The sequence below is a fragment of the Scyliorhinus canicula genome, chromosome 15, assembly GCF_902713615.1.
Source record: "Scyliorhinus canicula chromosome 15, sScyCan1.1, whole genome shotgun sequence".
Classification (NCBI taxonomy): Eukaryota; Metazoa; Chordata; class Chondrichthyes; order Carcharhiniformes; family Scyliorhinidae; genus Scyliorhinus; species Scyliorhinus canicula.
This window is the reverse complement of record NC_052160.1, coordinates 3,031,505-3,044,128: the sequence shown is the minus strand read 5'-3', so window position 1 is coordinate 3,044,128 and position 12,624 is coordinate 3,031,505. Positions and strand designations below refer to the sequence as shown.

At 42.7% G+C, this 12,624-nt stretch overlaps 1 protein-coding gene across 1 annotated transcript in view; it reads left to right on the top strand.

The window, feature by feature from the left end:
* The window catches only part of xylt1 (xylosyltransferase I), a 262,146-nt gene that overhangs the window by 203,661 nt on the left and 45,861 nt on the right, over positions 1-12,624 (top strand). The window contains exon 6 of the mRNA XM_038820761.1: positions 11,204-11,420. Within this exon, the coding sequence (XP_038676689.1) occupies positions 11,204-11,420 (217 nt within the window). The remainder of the gene's footprint in view (positions 1-11,203; positions 11,421-12,624) is intronic.

Genomic DNA, 12,624 nt, shown 5'->3' with positions numbered 1-12,624 from the left:
TTAGTGACCAAAAAGGTTAGGTGGGGTTGCTGGGTTACAGGGATAGGGTGGAGGTGTGGGCTTAAGTAGGGTGCTCTTTCCGAGGGTCGATGCAGACTCGATGGACTGAATGGCCTCCTTCTGCACTGTAAAGCCTTTATCTATAACACTAGACTGACCTCCAGGTGTGAGTCATGTGTTCTCTTGCATCACTGTGTGGTGGTACTATACTCAATTCCACATTAACCCCCGGAACCTTGTATGACACATTCTAATTGAATGGCTCATTAACATCTGCCTTTGCCCCTAAATTTGTTTCCAATTCATGTCAGTTCAAAATAAACTTTTTTTTTGCTTATTACATCTCGATTTGCTCTTGGGTCATGTCAAATTCCTCAGGAATTACTTCATTTGAATATCACGTTAATTTCTTCAATTTAAAGTTAATTTCAGAGCCCAGGAGAAAGCCAAGAGAGCACATAATTATGAGATATTGCCTAAAGGATTTGTCCGTAACCAAGGGTCATGGATTGAAACTAATTGACTAAAAAACCTAAAGGGAAATGACAAATCTTTTCACATTAGGTAGTTAAGATCAGGATAGAAGCAGATTCGATAGGAACTTCCAAAAAGGCAATTAGATATTTGCTTGAAGAGGGCTCATTTGCAATTATAGGGAAAAGATCTTTCCCAGCCACAATGCGCCAATTGGCCTTCTTCTGCGTTGTAAGATTCTATGGTCCTTTCAGTGAGCTCTAGCATGGGCATTGCTTCAAGTCTGGCAATGCTTTGGAATGCGAAGCAGGAGCCCAAGGCCAGGAACTGTTTGTAAGGAAGCTAATCCTCGACAGGAATTAAATCTTAGCTCTGCAACAGTTTCAGGAACCACAGCCTAAACCGGTGAACAACATCTGAAAGTCTTGTTAGGCAGAGTGTAAGGACCATCTCACATAACACTGGGAACTTCCAGCCACAACCCAGGTAAATGCTCTTGAGATGCATTCTGCAATTGTCCAGTGCATTGCAAGGATCATAGATGCCCTCTATACATTAAATTCACCAGTGGCATACAGCATGAGTGACGGACAGACCTCACCAGCTACCATTGCTTACGCTCATCGGGCTGTTCAGGCATTTTGAAAAAGTGCTCTTTTAATCAACAGAAAGGGTTACTGTTTTCACACCTTCCAGGTGGAATGTCGATAGCATCCTAACTCAGAATAGCAAATTAGAATTGAGATTTGTGTAGTCTCCTTCATCTGTGTGAAACGGCAATTGGTGCACAATCTTTCATAACTGCCGGGATACATTTCTCCCTTGTAACAATACAGAATAGCCTTGTCATCTATCTTTATAGCTTTACTTACAGCAAGATGCTAGCTAAAGTCAAGCTAACGATACACTTGTGTGAAATTATTCAGACAGATATCGTTCCACCATCCTTAGATAGTCATTCTGCCCTTGTTATATAATTGCAATCCACATCTATAGTGAAGTGTTGGGACATCTTCTTTCTATGCAGTAGTGTGTTGAGGTTGCTTTGTCTTAATATGTGATTGATTCTCACACCTGTTGGGTTCACTGCTTGGCGCTGTGCATTTCTCTACAGCGTCACCATTCATAGTAATGTGAAGGATGTCATAGGTCAAGAGGGCCTTTTCTCTGTCCTTTATTGCCCGGTGCAGTACTCCGACCTGTTGGCCTTATACAGGCAGATTGGTGCGCTGAGCATTATTCATGGTGTTAGTGTACTAATTCAAGGACCATAACGATTCAGCATTATTACTGATTGGCTATTTAGTGATACTTTAGTTGTAATTCACTGAAAGCCTGTGTACGAACAGAAATGAGAGACAACATTAGTGTTGAATTAAAGCACAAAACAAATTAAATCTCCCAAAATTAAGATTAACACGGGCATCAGTTATATTGAAATGAAAATCTCTTATTGTCACAAGTAGGCTTCAATGAAGTTCCTGTGAAAAGCCCCTAGTCGCCACATTCCGGCGCCTGTCCGGGGAGGCTGGTACGGGAATCGAACCGTGCTGCTGGCCTGCTTGGTCTGCTTTAAAAGCCAGCGATTTAGCCCAGTGAGCTAAACCATTCCTCATGCTGATGATTTACAAAATTGTAAACACCAGTGTCCACAGTGAGGAGTTGGCCTTTAATAACTTTATAATGTGGACAACCTGAGGGAAATAATGAACTAGAACAGGAACAGTCAATAGCGCGCGCACCTTATACTGATCCTGTTTCAATTCTGTACCTCACTCCAAACTTATTCAAGGTTAGTTAGTCTGAATATGGCCTCACCATAGCACGGTAGCATGGTAGCATTGTGGCTAGCACAATCGCTTCACAGCTCCAGGGTCCCAGGTTCGATTCCCGGCTGGGTCACTGTCTGTGGGGAGTCTGCACGTCCTCCCCGTGTGTGCGTGGGTTTCCTCCGGGTGCTCCGGTTTCCTCCCACAGTCCAAAGATGTGCGGGTTAGGTGGATTGGCCATGATAAATTGCCCTTCGTGTCCTAAAAAGTAAGGTTAAAGGGGGGGGTTGTTGGGTTACGGGTATAGGGTGGATACGTGGGTTTAAGTAGGGTGATCATTGCTCGGCACAACATCGAGGGCCGAAGGGCCTGTTCTGTGCTGTACTGTTCTATGTCTATCTCCTGTCTGAAACCAAATTTAGAATATGGGAAGATAATGGGCGGAATTCTCCCCAAAAATGACTGAGGCCGGAATTCTCCGGCAGTCTGCCGATGGTGGGATTCTCTGGCCCCGCTGGCAACTTAGCTCCACCCGTGGGTGGTTTCAGTGGGAATTTCCATTGACAGAAGTGGAAACAGAGAACCCTGTTTAAATTCTCAGTTAAATAGCTTTGCGCTCCATTCCACACACGGCACAAACCCAGTTTAGGGGCTGACGGGAATAGCGGGAGGTACACCTGGGCGCAAGTTGGTGGGGGGCGAGTCGCCCCCCAATCAATAAACAGAAGGGCGCTGAAATCCATTATTTTCTGCAACTGATCTTTTAAGAGGTGCATAGACGATGAGGTCTGCTCCTGTACCGATGTTCCTGTGCTCACTCTTCTGTCACATTTACCAGCAGGAAACCATTCTCGCTTTGGCAGATGGCTGGAGGCTCACTTTACTGAACTGTTCCTTTCTGTGTGTTTAATGATTCATGGATAATTTCCCTCGAAAATATAATTCGAAACGTAGTCGCTGCTGCTAATGTAGGACATGCAGCAGTCAGTTTTCACACCCTGAGCTCCCACATGTAGCAATGAGATGATTACCCAGTCACCCGTTTCAGACATTGGCTGAGCGACAACCTTTGGCCAGGACACCGGGGAATTTCCTCAGCTCTTTTTTAAAGTAGTAGCATGGAACCTTTCACACGCACCTGAGAGGGCAGAGTGTTTTGTGTTTTAATTTAGCTTTAATCATCTTAAATTTACCTTTTTCATCTTAAAAGGCAGCATCTCTGACTGCACCATCCTGAGAACGGCACTGAAGTGTCAGCCTTGATTTGGTGCTCAGGCCTTTAGAGTAGAACCTGCAAATAGGAGTAGTTCGGCCCTTGAACCCGCAATATTCTAACTCAGGTGAGGATGCTACCACTGATCCATGGCTGTGAGACACTTGCCGAAAGTCATTTGCCATCTCTTCATTTCTTAATTGCTCTGTGTGTTTTATACAGTGAAACCTCTGATCCCCTAAAAACGGACACCTGCAGAAAATAGACATTTACTGACAAGTCCCAACCAACTTGCATTATAATCGGTAAAAACTGTTCCTTGAAACTACAGACACTTATAAACAGCATTTGGGAACAGCCTTCAAAGCACCAGGTCGGTTTTCAACTTAAAATACTAGGCACGCAGGTGAGTGCAAGGAAGCAACAGGTGTAAAAGCAACAGCTACTTTAGCCAGCGTCTATAATGGGGGAGTAAGCCTTTGATGTCTGGAATTCAATGGGCTTGAAGAGATTCTTCTGCTAATTAAAGAACTGCCACGAAAGCCAGAATCTGCACCAAAATAACCAGTATTCCAGTGTAAAGGGTCTTGGTTCTATTGGGTCTCCAGATGCTGCTGATTATTTACATGGTGATTATTGGGTTAAAGCCTCCTTCTGCACTATAAATTCTGTGATTCACCATAGATAGAAAATGTAATATGCTCCTGCCTGGCTTTATTCTGTTTTTTACAGACGCAACACAATTGGTGAATTTCCCACAATCAATTTGAATGATCTCACAATGGTTATTTATACACTTGCTGTGCCCTGTGTTGATCCAGGACACAGAGCGCAGATGGTTACAGTAACTCCGCAGGAAGAAAATGCAAACTCGCTGGTTCACTGTTTACAATGGGATTGCATACATTAGCCTGCAACAAAAGATTCTGTCCATCTCGTTTTAATTTCCTGTTCATTCCATTAGGCTGTGCTATCTACTTGTTTTATGTGATTGGAAGATCATTAATATAGCTGTACAAGTACCCAACATCACATCATGGCAGCCAAGAGAGCACATTTCAAGGTGATTTGGGAAAAATAAAAGCTGCAGTGAATTTACAAGCTGGTCTCTGTTCTAATATTCTACAAATCTGCCTGCATTAAAAGGATTTGGCTCGCTGCTGTGATAATGCCTGAAGGTGTGCACATACTCCTTGTTTTAACAGATCATTGCGTTAATTCCACATTAGCAATCAACATTATAAAAACCTGTAATATTACCTTGAAGCACATTTTTTAACGCTGATGGTTGTATATGATCTGAGTTGTCATTTTCTGCTTATGATTTTCAGAATATGTGTTATTATGATAGCAAACACTTGGCGAGGTGGGTGGATAGGTGTTTGCGGGCTGGGGGGGGTGAGATTTTAACTGCCAAAGCAGATTGGGATTTCTCAAACCTGACCCCAACACATTCGCATCTGGTTTTAATGGATACAGGTCAGTGGAGGTGGGACACATGCTTTCAATCTGCTCTCGGGAGCCTGCATGCCTCCAATTTAAGTTAATCTTTTACCCCTTAGAGACCTGCTTTCCAGTGGCTCAGGAATACCAGCAGGTTAAGGAGGTGAGAAGGGTTGGACCCCTGACGTTAGCACCTTTGTAGCACTGCTTGTGGGCCAGAAGGAACTCCTTTATGCACTCCATAATCTGACTTTGCAATGGCCGACCCCCCTCATGAGCTCAGCCTTATAATTCATCCACTTGCCAGCTTATCCTCCTCCCTGTCAGCCTATTTATCAATTAAATATTTTAAAACAAATCCTACGGCTGAATTCAGTAGAACTTGCAGGAAACCTGTACTCCTGGGTTTCCCCATATGTGTACCCCGCGTTCCATCCCTCATATAAAGCCATTCACTTTCTGGTTCCAACAAAATATACAGGCGGGCAGCACAATGGCAAAGTGGTTAGCACTGCTGCCTCACGGCGCTGAGGACCCTGGTTCAATCCGGCTCCTGAGTCAGTGCCCGTGTGGCGTTTGCACATTCTCCCCATCTCTGCGAGGGTCTCACCCCCACAACCCAAAGATGTACAAGGTAGGTGGATTGGCCACGCTAAATTGCCCCTTAATTGGAAAAAAAAAGAATTGGGTACACTAAATTTTAAAAGTAAAATATACAAGCCTCGATGTAAGAGCAGAAACATTTGGTTTGAAGGGAGATTGTTCTTCGATGAGTATTTTCCAGTCTTAAGATTCTAAAAATCAGCACAGGTATGAAATGGTGAAAAGAGCTTTAACAGATATATATTTCTATATGTATATATTCATTGTTCCTGCACAGTTTGTAAAACATCAAACGCTGAAGGAACACTTGCCGCTTCAATCTTACGACTCCCAAGATGGATTCATTTTTTAAAAAATCAACAGATGGATTAACGATTTTGTTGCTTTTTAATATTTAATTTAAATTCCACAGATATGATGAAGTATATGGATGACCATAAACTGTAAGTGAGATTTGACAAAGACTGATTACTTCAGTGAGTTGATGTGCGGTGTAAGAGAGAATAATACATGCTTCAATACTGATCAAACACGATTATCAAAGGATTCTTTTGGCTACCCAGTTGTACTGTACTATCAGTGTGCATGTGGGTAGATGATTAATATTTAATCTCGTGTGGAGATGCTGATCCTGCTACTCTGCTAGTTTTGTCTTTGATTAAGTACACAAGCAAATCCAATTATTGTACAGCGCTGAAATGATAATTAACGCTCCAAAGACTTTGCAGCTTTTGATCCTGTTTCTCTGGCTGCGGTGGAATCTAAAACTTGCTACGTTCTCATATTGTTACAATATTGTTGTCGCAAAATATTGCTCTTTGTTTTTCAAAATGAACAGTAAGAAGTCTTACAACACCAGATTAAAGTCCAACAGGTTTGTTTCAAACACGAGCTTTCGGAGCGCAGCTCCTTCCTCAGGTGAATCTGAGCTGCGCTCCGAAAGCTCGTGTTTGAAACAAACCTGTTGGACTTAAACCTGGTGTTGTAAGACTTCTTACTGTGCTCACCCCAGTCCAACGCCGGCATCTCCACATCATTTCAAAATGAACACTTACTTCATTAGTATCATTGCCAAACATTTGTTAATGCAGCTGGGAAATACATATAACCGTGCACAACATAATAAGAAGTTCATTCCGATGCCTGGACTTTAGCAATCCTGTAAAGCTCCAGTTTTTCCAAAGATTAGAAGCATTTTTGTGGGCTGGAGGGAAGTGCACACCTGCACAGCAGAGTGTAGACAAAGACCGGATCAAGTCTCAGTCTTCTGTTGTGAGGATCTGGGAGGAAGGAAATTGCACAACCTGGCACAACGGAAACAAACTTGGATCTGTGTACCAGCCTGTCCTAATATGAGTACAAAAGATTTATTCAACAAATAAGGTAAGTCTGGGTCATTGACTACATAACAAATGAAAAATTGCAGCACTCGGAACACACATGTCATAGAATTGGATAGAGTTTACACCAGCGACACAGGCCATTCAGCCCATTTGATCTATACTGGTGATTATAACCCTTATAAACCTCCTCCCATTTTATCTACTCCTTCTCAGCCTATTCTTTTGTTCTTTGCCCTTCATAGGATCACAGAGTAATACAGTAAGGAAGAAGGCCATTTGGCCTCTCAATTAATCCCTCTCCCCTGCTCCTTCTCATAGTCCTGCTAATTGCTCCTCTTCACATATCTTTATTGAATCTACTTCCACATTCCTGTCAAGCACTGTGTTTCCGACTTTCGTAACCCGCTGTGTGTTTTTTTGTTCCTAATGTCACTTCTGCTTCTTTTGCCAATTCCCTCAAATCTGTGTCCTCTGACTATCGACCACTCCTGCCACTGGAATCGAGCTTCCCTATAATAAATGAATAACATTAATTTTAATAAATTCTCAGCCAGTCAATAAAGCGGTGAAGCGCACACATAGCAGTAAAGCTAAAGGTGGGGGTTATGATTCATATATACAACTACAATATATTAAAATACATCGATATCATATTAGATATATCAATAATAATGAATCTGGACTCTGAAGGAGATGGCAGAATCCAATAGCAGCAAGTGCCTGGTTCAAATCAGTTCCTCAATTCTCTCAGGTTACTGTCAGTTTCCATCAGTTACAGCATAGCGCCACCACTGGCAGGAGAATGTCATTGCAATACGAGTTTAAATGGACTGTTTCGCACTTGGAAATGTGGACATGGGAATTTATAATGGGAATATAAAGTGAGGGTTCACAGTGGAGACCGAATTACACCCTGGTCTCCAGAACCTCCGAATTCTGACCTGGCTTCACCTGAAGACTATACTGTGACCTGTGTATTGGGCCACTGATATGTAACATATATGTACTGACAGTGATCAGCAGTACACGTAACGTTATAGGCAAATGCAAATTCTGTGTAATTTATGGTTGCGAAGGAGTGTGACTGCAGAGACTTTATAGCTCAGATCACCTTAACTTCAAATGAGTCTCTAAATTTCTGCACTTGTAACGTTAACAATTCGCCCCAAAATCTACCCATCTCTAAAGTGGATAAGATCAGCTTTTTAATCTATCTGAGCAATTAAGGTTTTTAAACTTGGAATTATATTCAGCACTGTAATGAAAAATGTATAATATTAAGTTGAATTTTGTGTTACGAAAGGCAAAATTTGTTTCAGTTTGATTTAGCTTTATTTGGGAACCTTGATGCCTGGGCACCTGAAAGGGAAGGTCTTTTTGTTTATTTGAAGTTAAAGAGACTAGTTAAAAGCGGTTGACAATTGAGTGTTCCTAGAAACAAAGCAGAAAGTAGAAAAGCTTCACTGTTGTCTAGCGGCAGTGATCCAGGGACAAAGCCAGAGAAAAGACAGGAGTTGAGAGAGGGAGTTCAGTATATGTGTCAGAAAGAGTAAACCAGGAGCTGCAGATCTGAAAAGAAAATCTGCAAGACTAGTGGGATAGTAATTATCAGGTATGGGACTCAGTAAAGTGATTAGATTCACAGAGGTGCTACAGGAAGGCCGAAGTTAGAGAACTCTTTTGTTTGCTCTGCAATTGAAGAACCAATGAGTTTAGAGTGTGGTATTTTGGCGTCTCGGGGAGAGATACGATTTGGGTGAGATACATGAAGTGAATGCTCAGGAATTCACCAGACCAAAACCATTTTTTGACAGTATAATCAGAGAAGCCTTGGTGTTAAGCTAGTGGTAATTCTTTGCCGGTTTATTTATCTGTAAAGATATTGGCTGGCATTCTCAGGCTGCCCACACCAGCTGGATTCTCTGTTCCCGCCGGCACCATCTCCCCACGGGTTTCCCAGTGGCATGGATGGCTTCAATGGGAATTCACATTGGCATCAGCTGGAAAGTCAGGGCGTCCTGCCCATTCCTGGGCTAAAGGACTAGTGGCAATTTGAATCATGGTTCTGTGTTTATGTTGAGATCTTTCCAACCTTTCTGTCCGGTGTATTATCGTTCACTTTTCTTGTCTCAGTAAATATTTTATTCTTTGTACTGAATGTTCATTATCAGCCTCCTGTGAGTTTGTTCAGTGGCTTCCCTCCACAGTTCCTTAACAAAAGGATCTTTCAAGCCAGGTTTCTCTCTGGATTCTCCACCAAATGAGAGAACAAAAACATTTTGTTAAGAAGCTGTGTAGCGTGCCCCTGACGTTTCCTTCTCTACCCAGGTTATCATAAAGAGTAACTCTTATGAGCCTGCCAATGATCTTACCTGTAACGATTGTCTGAAAATGGGCCAGGAGGTTTCTGGGATTTGATTCGCTCTCCTTTATGAAAATTTGAAACTAGATGGGCATTCTTCCAATCCAACATGGTAAAATCCAGACTTCAGTGGGGTGTTAAAGTTATGGGCAAACAGATTTCAAAACACATCTCTCATTTCTTTTATCACTCTCATCATTCTTTATCACTTGGCATCCAATTCATCAAGCCAGAAGTCACAATGGTTGGTTTAAAACCTGCTACCAATTCCTAAATCCAAGGAATTCAAGACAGCTTTGGTAAAGGACTTTTCTTTGTAGTTCTAAGTGAAAAGCTACGTGTCCCTTGTGTAATTGAACATCAGAGACGGACTATATGCCAGACACAAGCTTCAACATATGTTGCTGTTCAAATTCATTAAACACTGACATGGTTGGTATCTCCCGAAAACATACAAAGCTCTTTTCTTATTTTTCTACATCACATAAAAGCAATTCAAGGAGACATTTTAGATTGGGTTAGAATAATTATAGGAACCTATTGACTCAGAAAGCAATTGGAAAGAATTTACACCAACTGCATAGTTCCAGTAATGAAATGCTGCTTGTCCTCCTGTGGAGTAACTTGTACTATTCATTGTCGATCTTTGTTTTCAATTGCTTTAGTAGTGTTTCCAATTTTACAGAAATGTTTCAGCCAGCGAAGTAATAGCCATGATCAAGCTGTCTTTGACTTTTGCCGTCGCCGGTTAATTAGGGAGATTTATAACCTGGCAAAATTCTGATAATGCAGCACAGAGCCATTTAAATTTCACAAGCAGGATGTACTGCAAATGTGAAATGAAGCTAGTATAGGAAAAATAACAAAGGGAAGGATGCAACCAAGATGGAAGTTAATGCTACGCTTCTTATTAAATACTTAGAAATAGTTTTATCCCAGTGAAGAGTGTCATTCATAAAACATATATAATAGCAGGAGTAGGGCATTTAAACTTCTGAGAAGAGAGTGGTTGATCTTATATCTCATCCACACTTTATCGCACTATCCCCACAGCGCTTGGTCCCCTTAGTGGCTTCATGGCCAAAATTGTTTCCTTCTGCAATGAGGTGTTAGCCTATTTCCCGAATTCTCTGGGGGTGGGCTGCAACTCACCACCTTCTGAACTTGAGGCAAGAGCATTTGGAATAGGGAAAGTTATAGAGCAGCTCTGTTAATTTAAACCTGGCGGGGCCAGAGCAGCTTCAATCAGACAGCATGTAGAGCGGGCAGTTTAACCGAACCGAACCCTTCAAATTCTAGTCGGACACCTTGGGTTGGAAATGACATTGAGGTGGAAGGCTGATCTGAAAAGATGGAGCAGGCTGAAAGGGCTAAATGGCCTACTTCTATTTTCCTATGAAGTTATCTCCATAGTGGCAGAGGGATAGAACTATGGCTCAGTCGTGGAATTAAATCTGATCGTTCGAGTGTGAAAAGTGGTTGCGACAATGACCATTTGCAGCAAAACAGTGCAAATGTTCTCCGGAGCCTTCAAAAGTATTTTGTTCGCACTTCATTAAAAATAAGTGGAAGGATCCTCCAACATTGTATTGCATGTGGTGTAATAATCAGTGAAGTCTAGATTATGGTGCTTCTCCATTCATTCCTGGAACTGTTATGCATTTCCTGTCACGGTCGACTGTGGAAAGAGATATGGATTTCATGTGTATCTTCAGATCTTTTGATGTGTTTAATGAAGGAGATGAATGGCCCTTTCTCTAGGTTTCATTAAACTTCCGTTTACAGCAGGATTACAGTGGACAGCATTAAACTGTTGCGATCATTGAATGCAATGATACATGAAGCCAGACTGCTCCTGTTTTAACCTGGTCTGTGCTCCTAGATTGCAGTTTACAAGAAGCGTATTTACAGCTACCTTCCTAGTTGCTGCTACAATTCACCGATCATCTCGTAACCTCTCAATTCTTTTCCCCTTCCTTTTCTGTCCTCTCCTCAGGTTCATAAGGAAGCAGGGTTTAGACAGGATTTTCTTTGAATGTGACACCCACATGTGGCGCCTAGGAGACCGGAAAATCCCAGATGGCATCACTGTAGATGGTGGCTCTGACTGGTTCCTCCTCAGTAGAAAATTTGTGGAATATGTGAACTATTCAGAAGACGAACTGGTGACTCACATGAAGCGGTTTTATGCCTACACTCTGCTGCCAGCTGAGGTACCAAAGAAACAGAACATTTCTTTGTCAATGTCTTTTTAAAAAATAAACTGTCTCTCTAAAGCCGTTGGACTTGGCTGTTAGCACGGATGGGCTTTTAGGCAGGTAAATTATTTTGATTTGCAAAATTAGGTTTACAATTAACTGCATTTGAAATCCCAGCCACGTTAACAATCCAACAGGCAGTATCCAGCGACAAGAACAAGTCACGGCAAGCACCTACTTCAGTCGAATAAGATCCAATTCTGTTTGGCTTGCCGTGCCCTTTGACCACATCATTTGCAGCTATCTGGAGTATTTGATACGGGATAGCCAGAATCTGCTTTTTAAGAAACGTCCGCTCTTGTTAGAATATTCTGGCCTTTGCTGTGGCCGCAATTCTCCCAAAAGGGAACAAAGTCCCATAGCGAGTGCGTTTAGCCGTGGGTTTCCCGGCACTCGCAGTGTCGAGAAACACATGGCTATTAAACACAACACACGTTGTATAAGGGGCCTGAACGGGTAATGCGTGGCCGAGGCTGCACACGGCCCCGTTTTGTACAATGGGGAGCTCCGCTCGCCAGAACCCCCCAGGGTAACGAGAGACCAATCTCCGAGGTCCCCAAAACGATCCCCAACCTCCCCCACTCCCCAGCCCTCACGCACTATGGGTGAGTACCCGGTCCCCGTGCACGGCGGCGAGGACCCTGGTTCAATCCCGAACCCTGCTCACTCTCCATGTGGAATTTGCACATTCTCCCCGTGTCTGCGTGGGTCTCACCCCCACAACCCAAAGATGTGCAGGGTAGGTGGATTGGCTAAATTGCTCCTTAATTGGAAATTAAAAAAAAATCTCAACTAGTGAACTTCGAATGCAACTACATCCCTCCTCAAATGAGGGGACCATAGTGGTGCACAGTGCTACAGGTGCAGTCTCACTAATACCTTGTACAATTGGAACAACACTTCCCCATTTTTATACTCAATTCCTTTAGCTATAAAGGCCAAAATTCCATTTGCCCTCCTTATTACCTGCTGTACCCGCACGCTAGTTTTCTGCGATTCATGCACACGGGCACCCAGATCCCTCCGCACTGAAGCACTCTGAAGTTTTTCCCTGGCAACTTCCTTTCTGGGAACTTTCTCCCGAGGGGGATGGGTTGAGCCAGGAATTTTCCTGATCCCTGCTGCCTGTCTCAAGGATAAAACTCCAGACATAGAAATA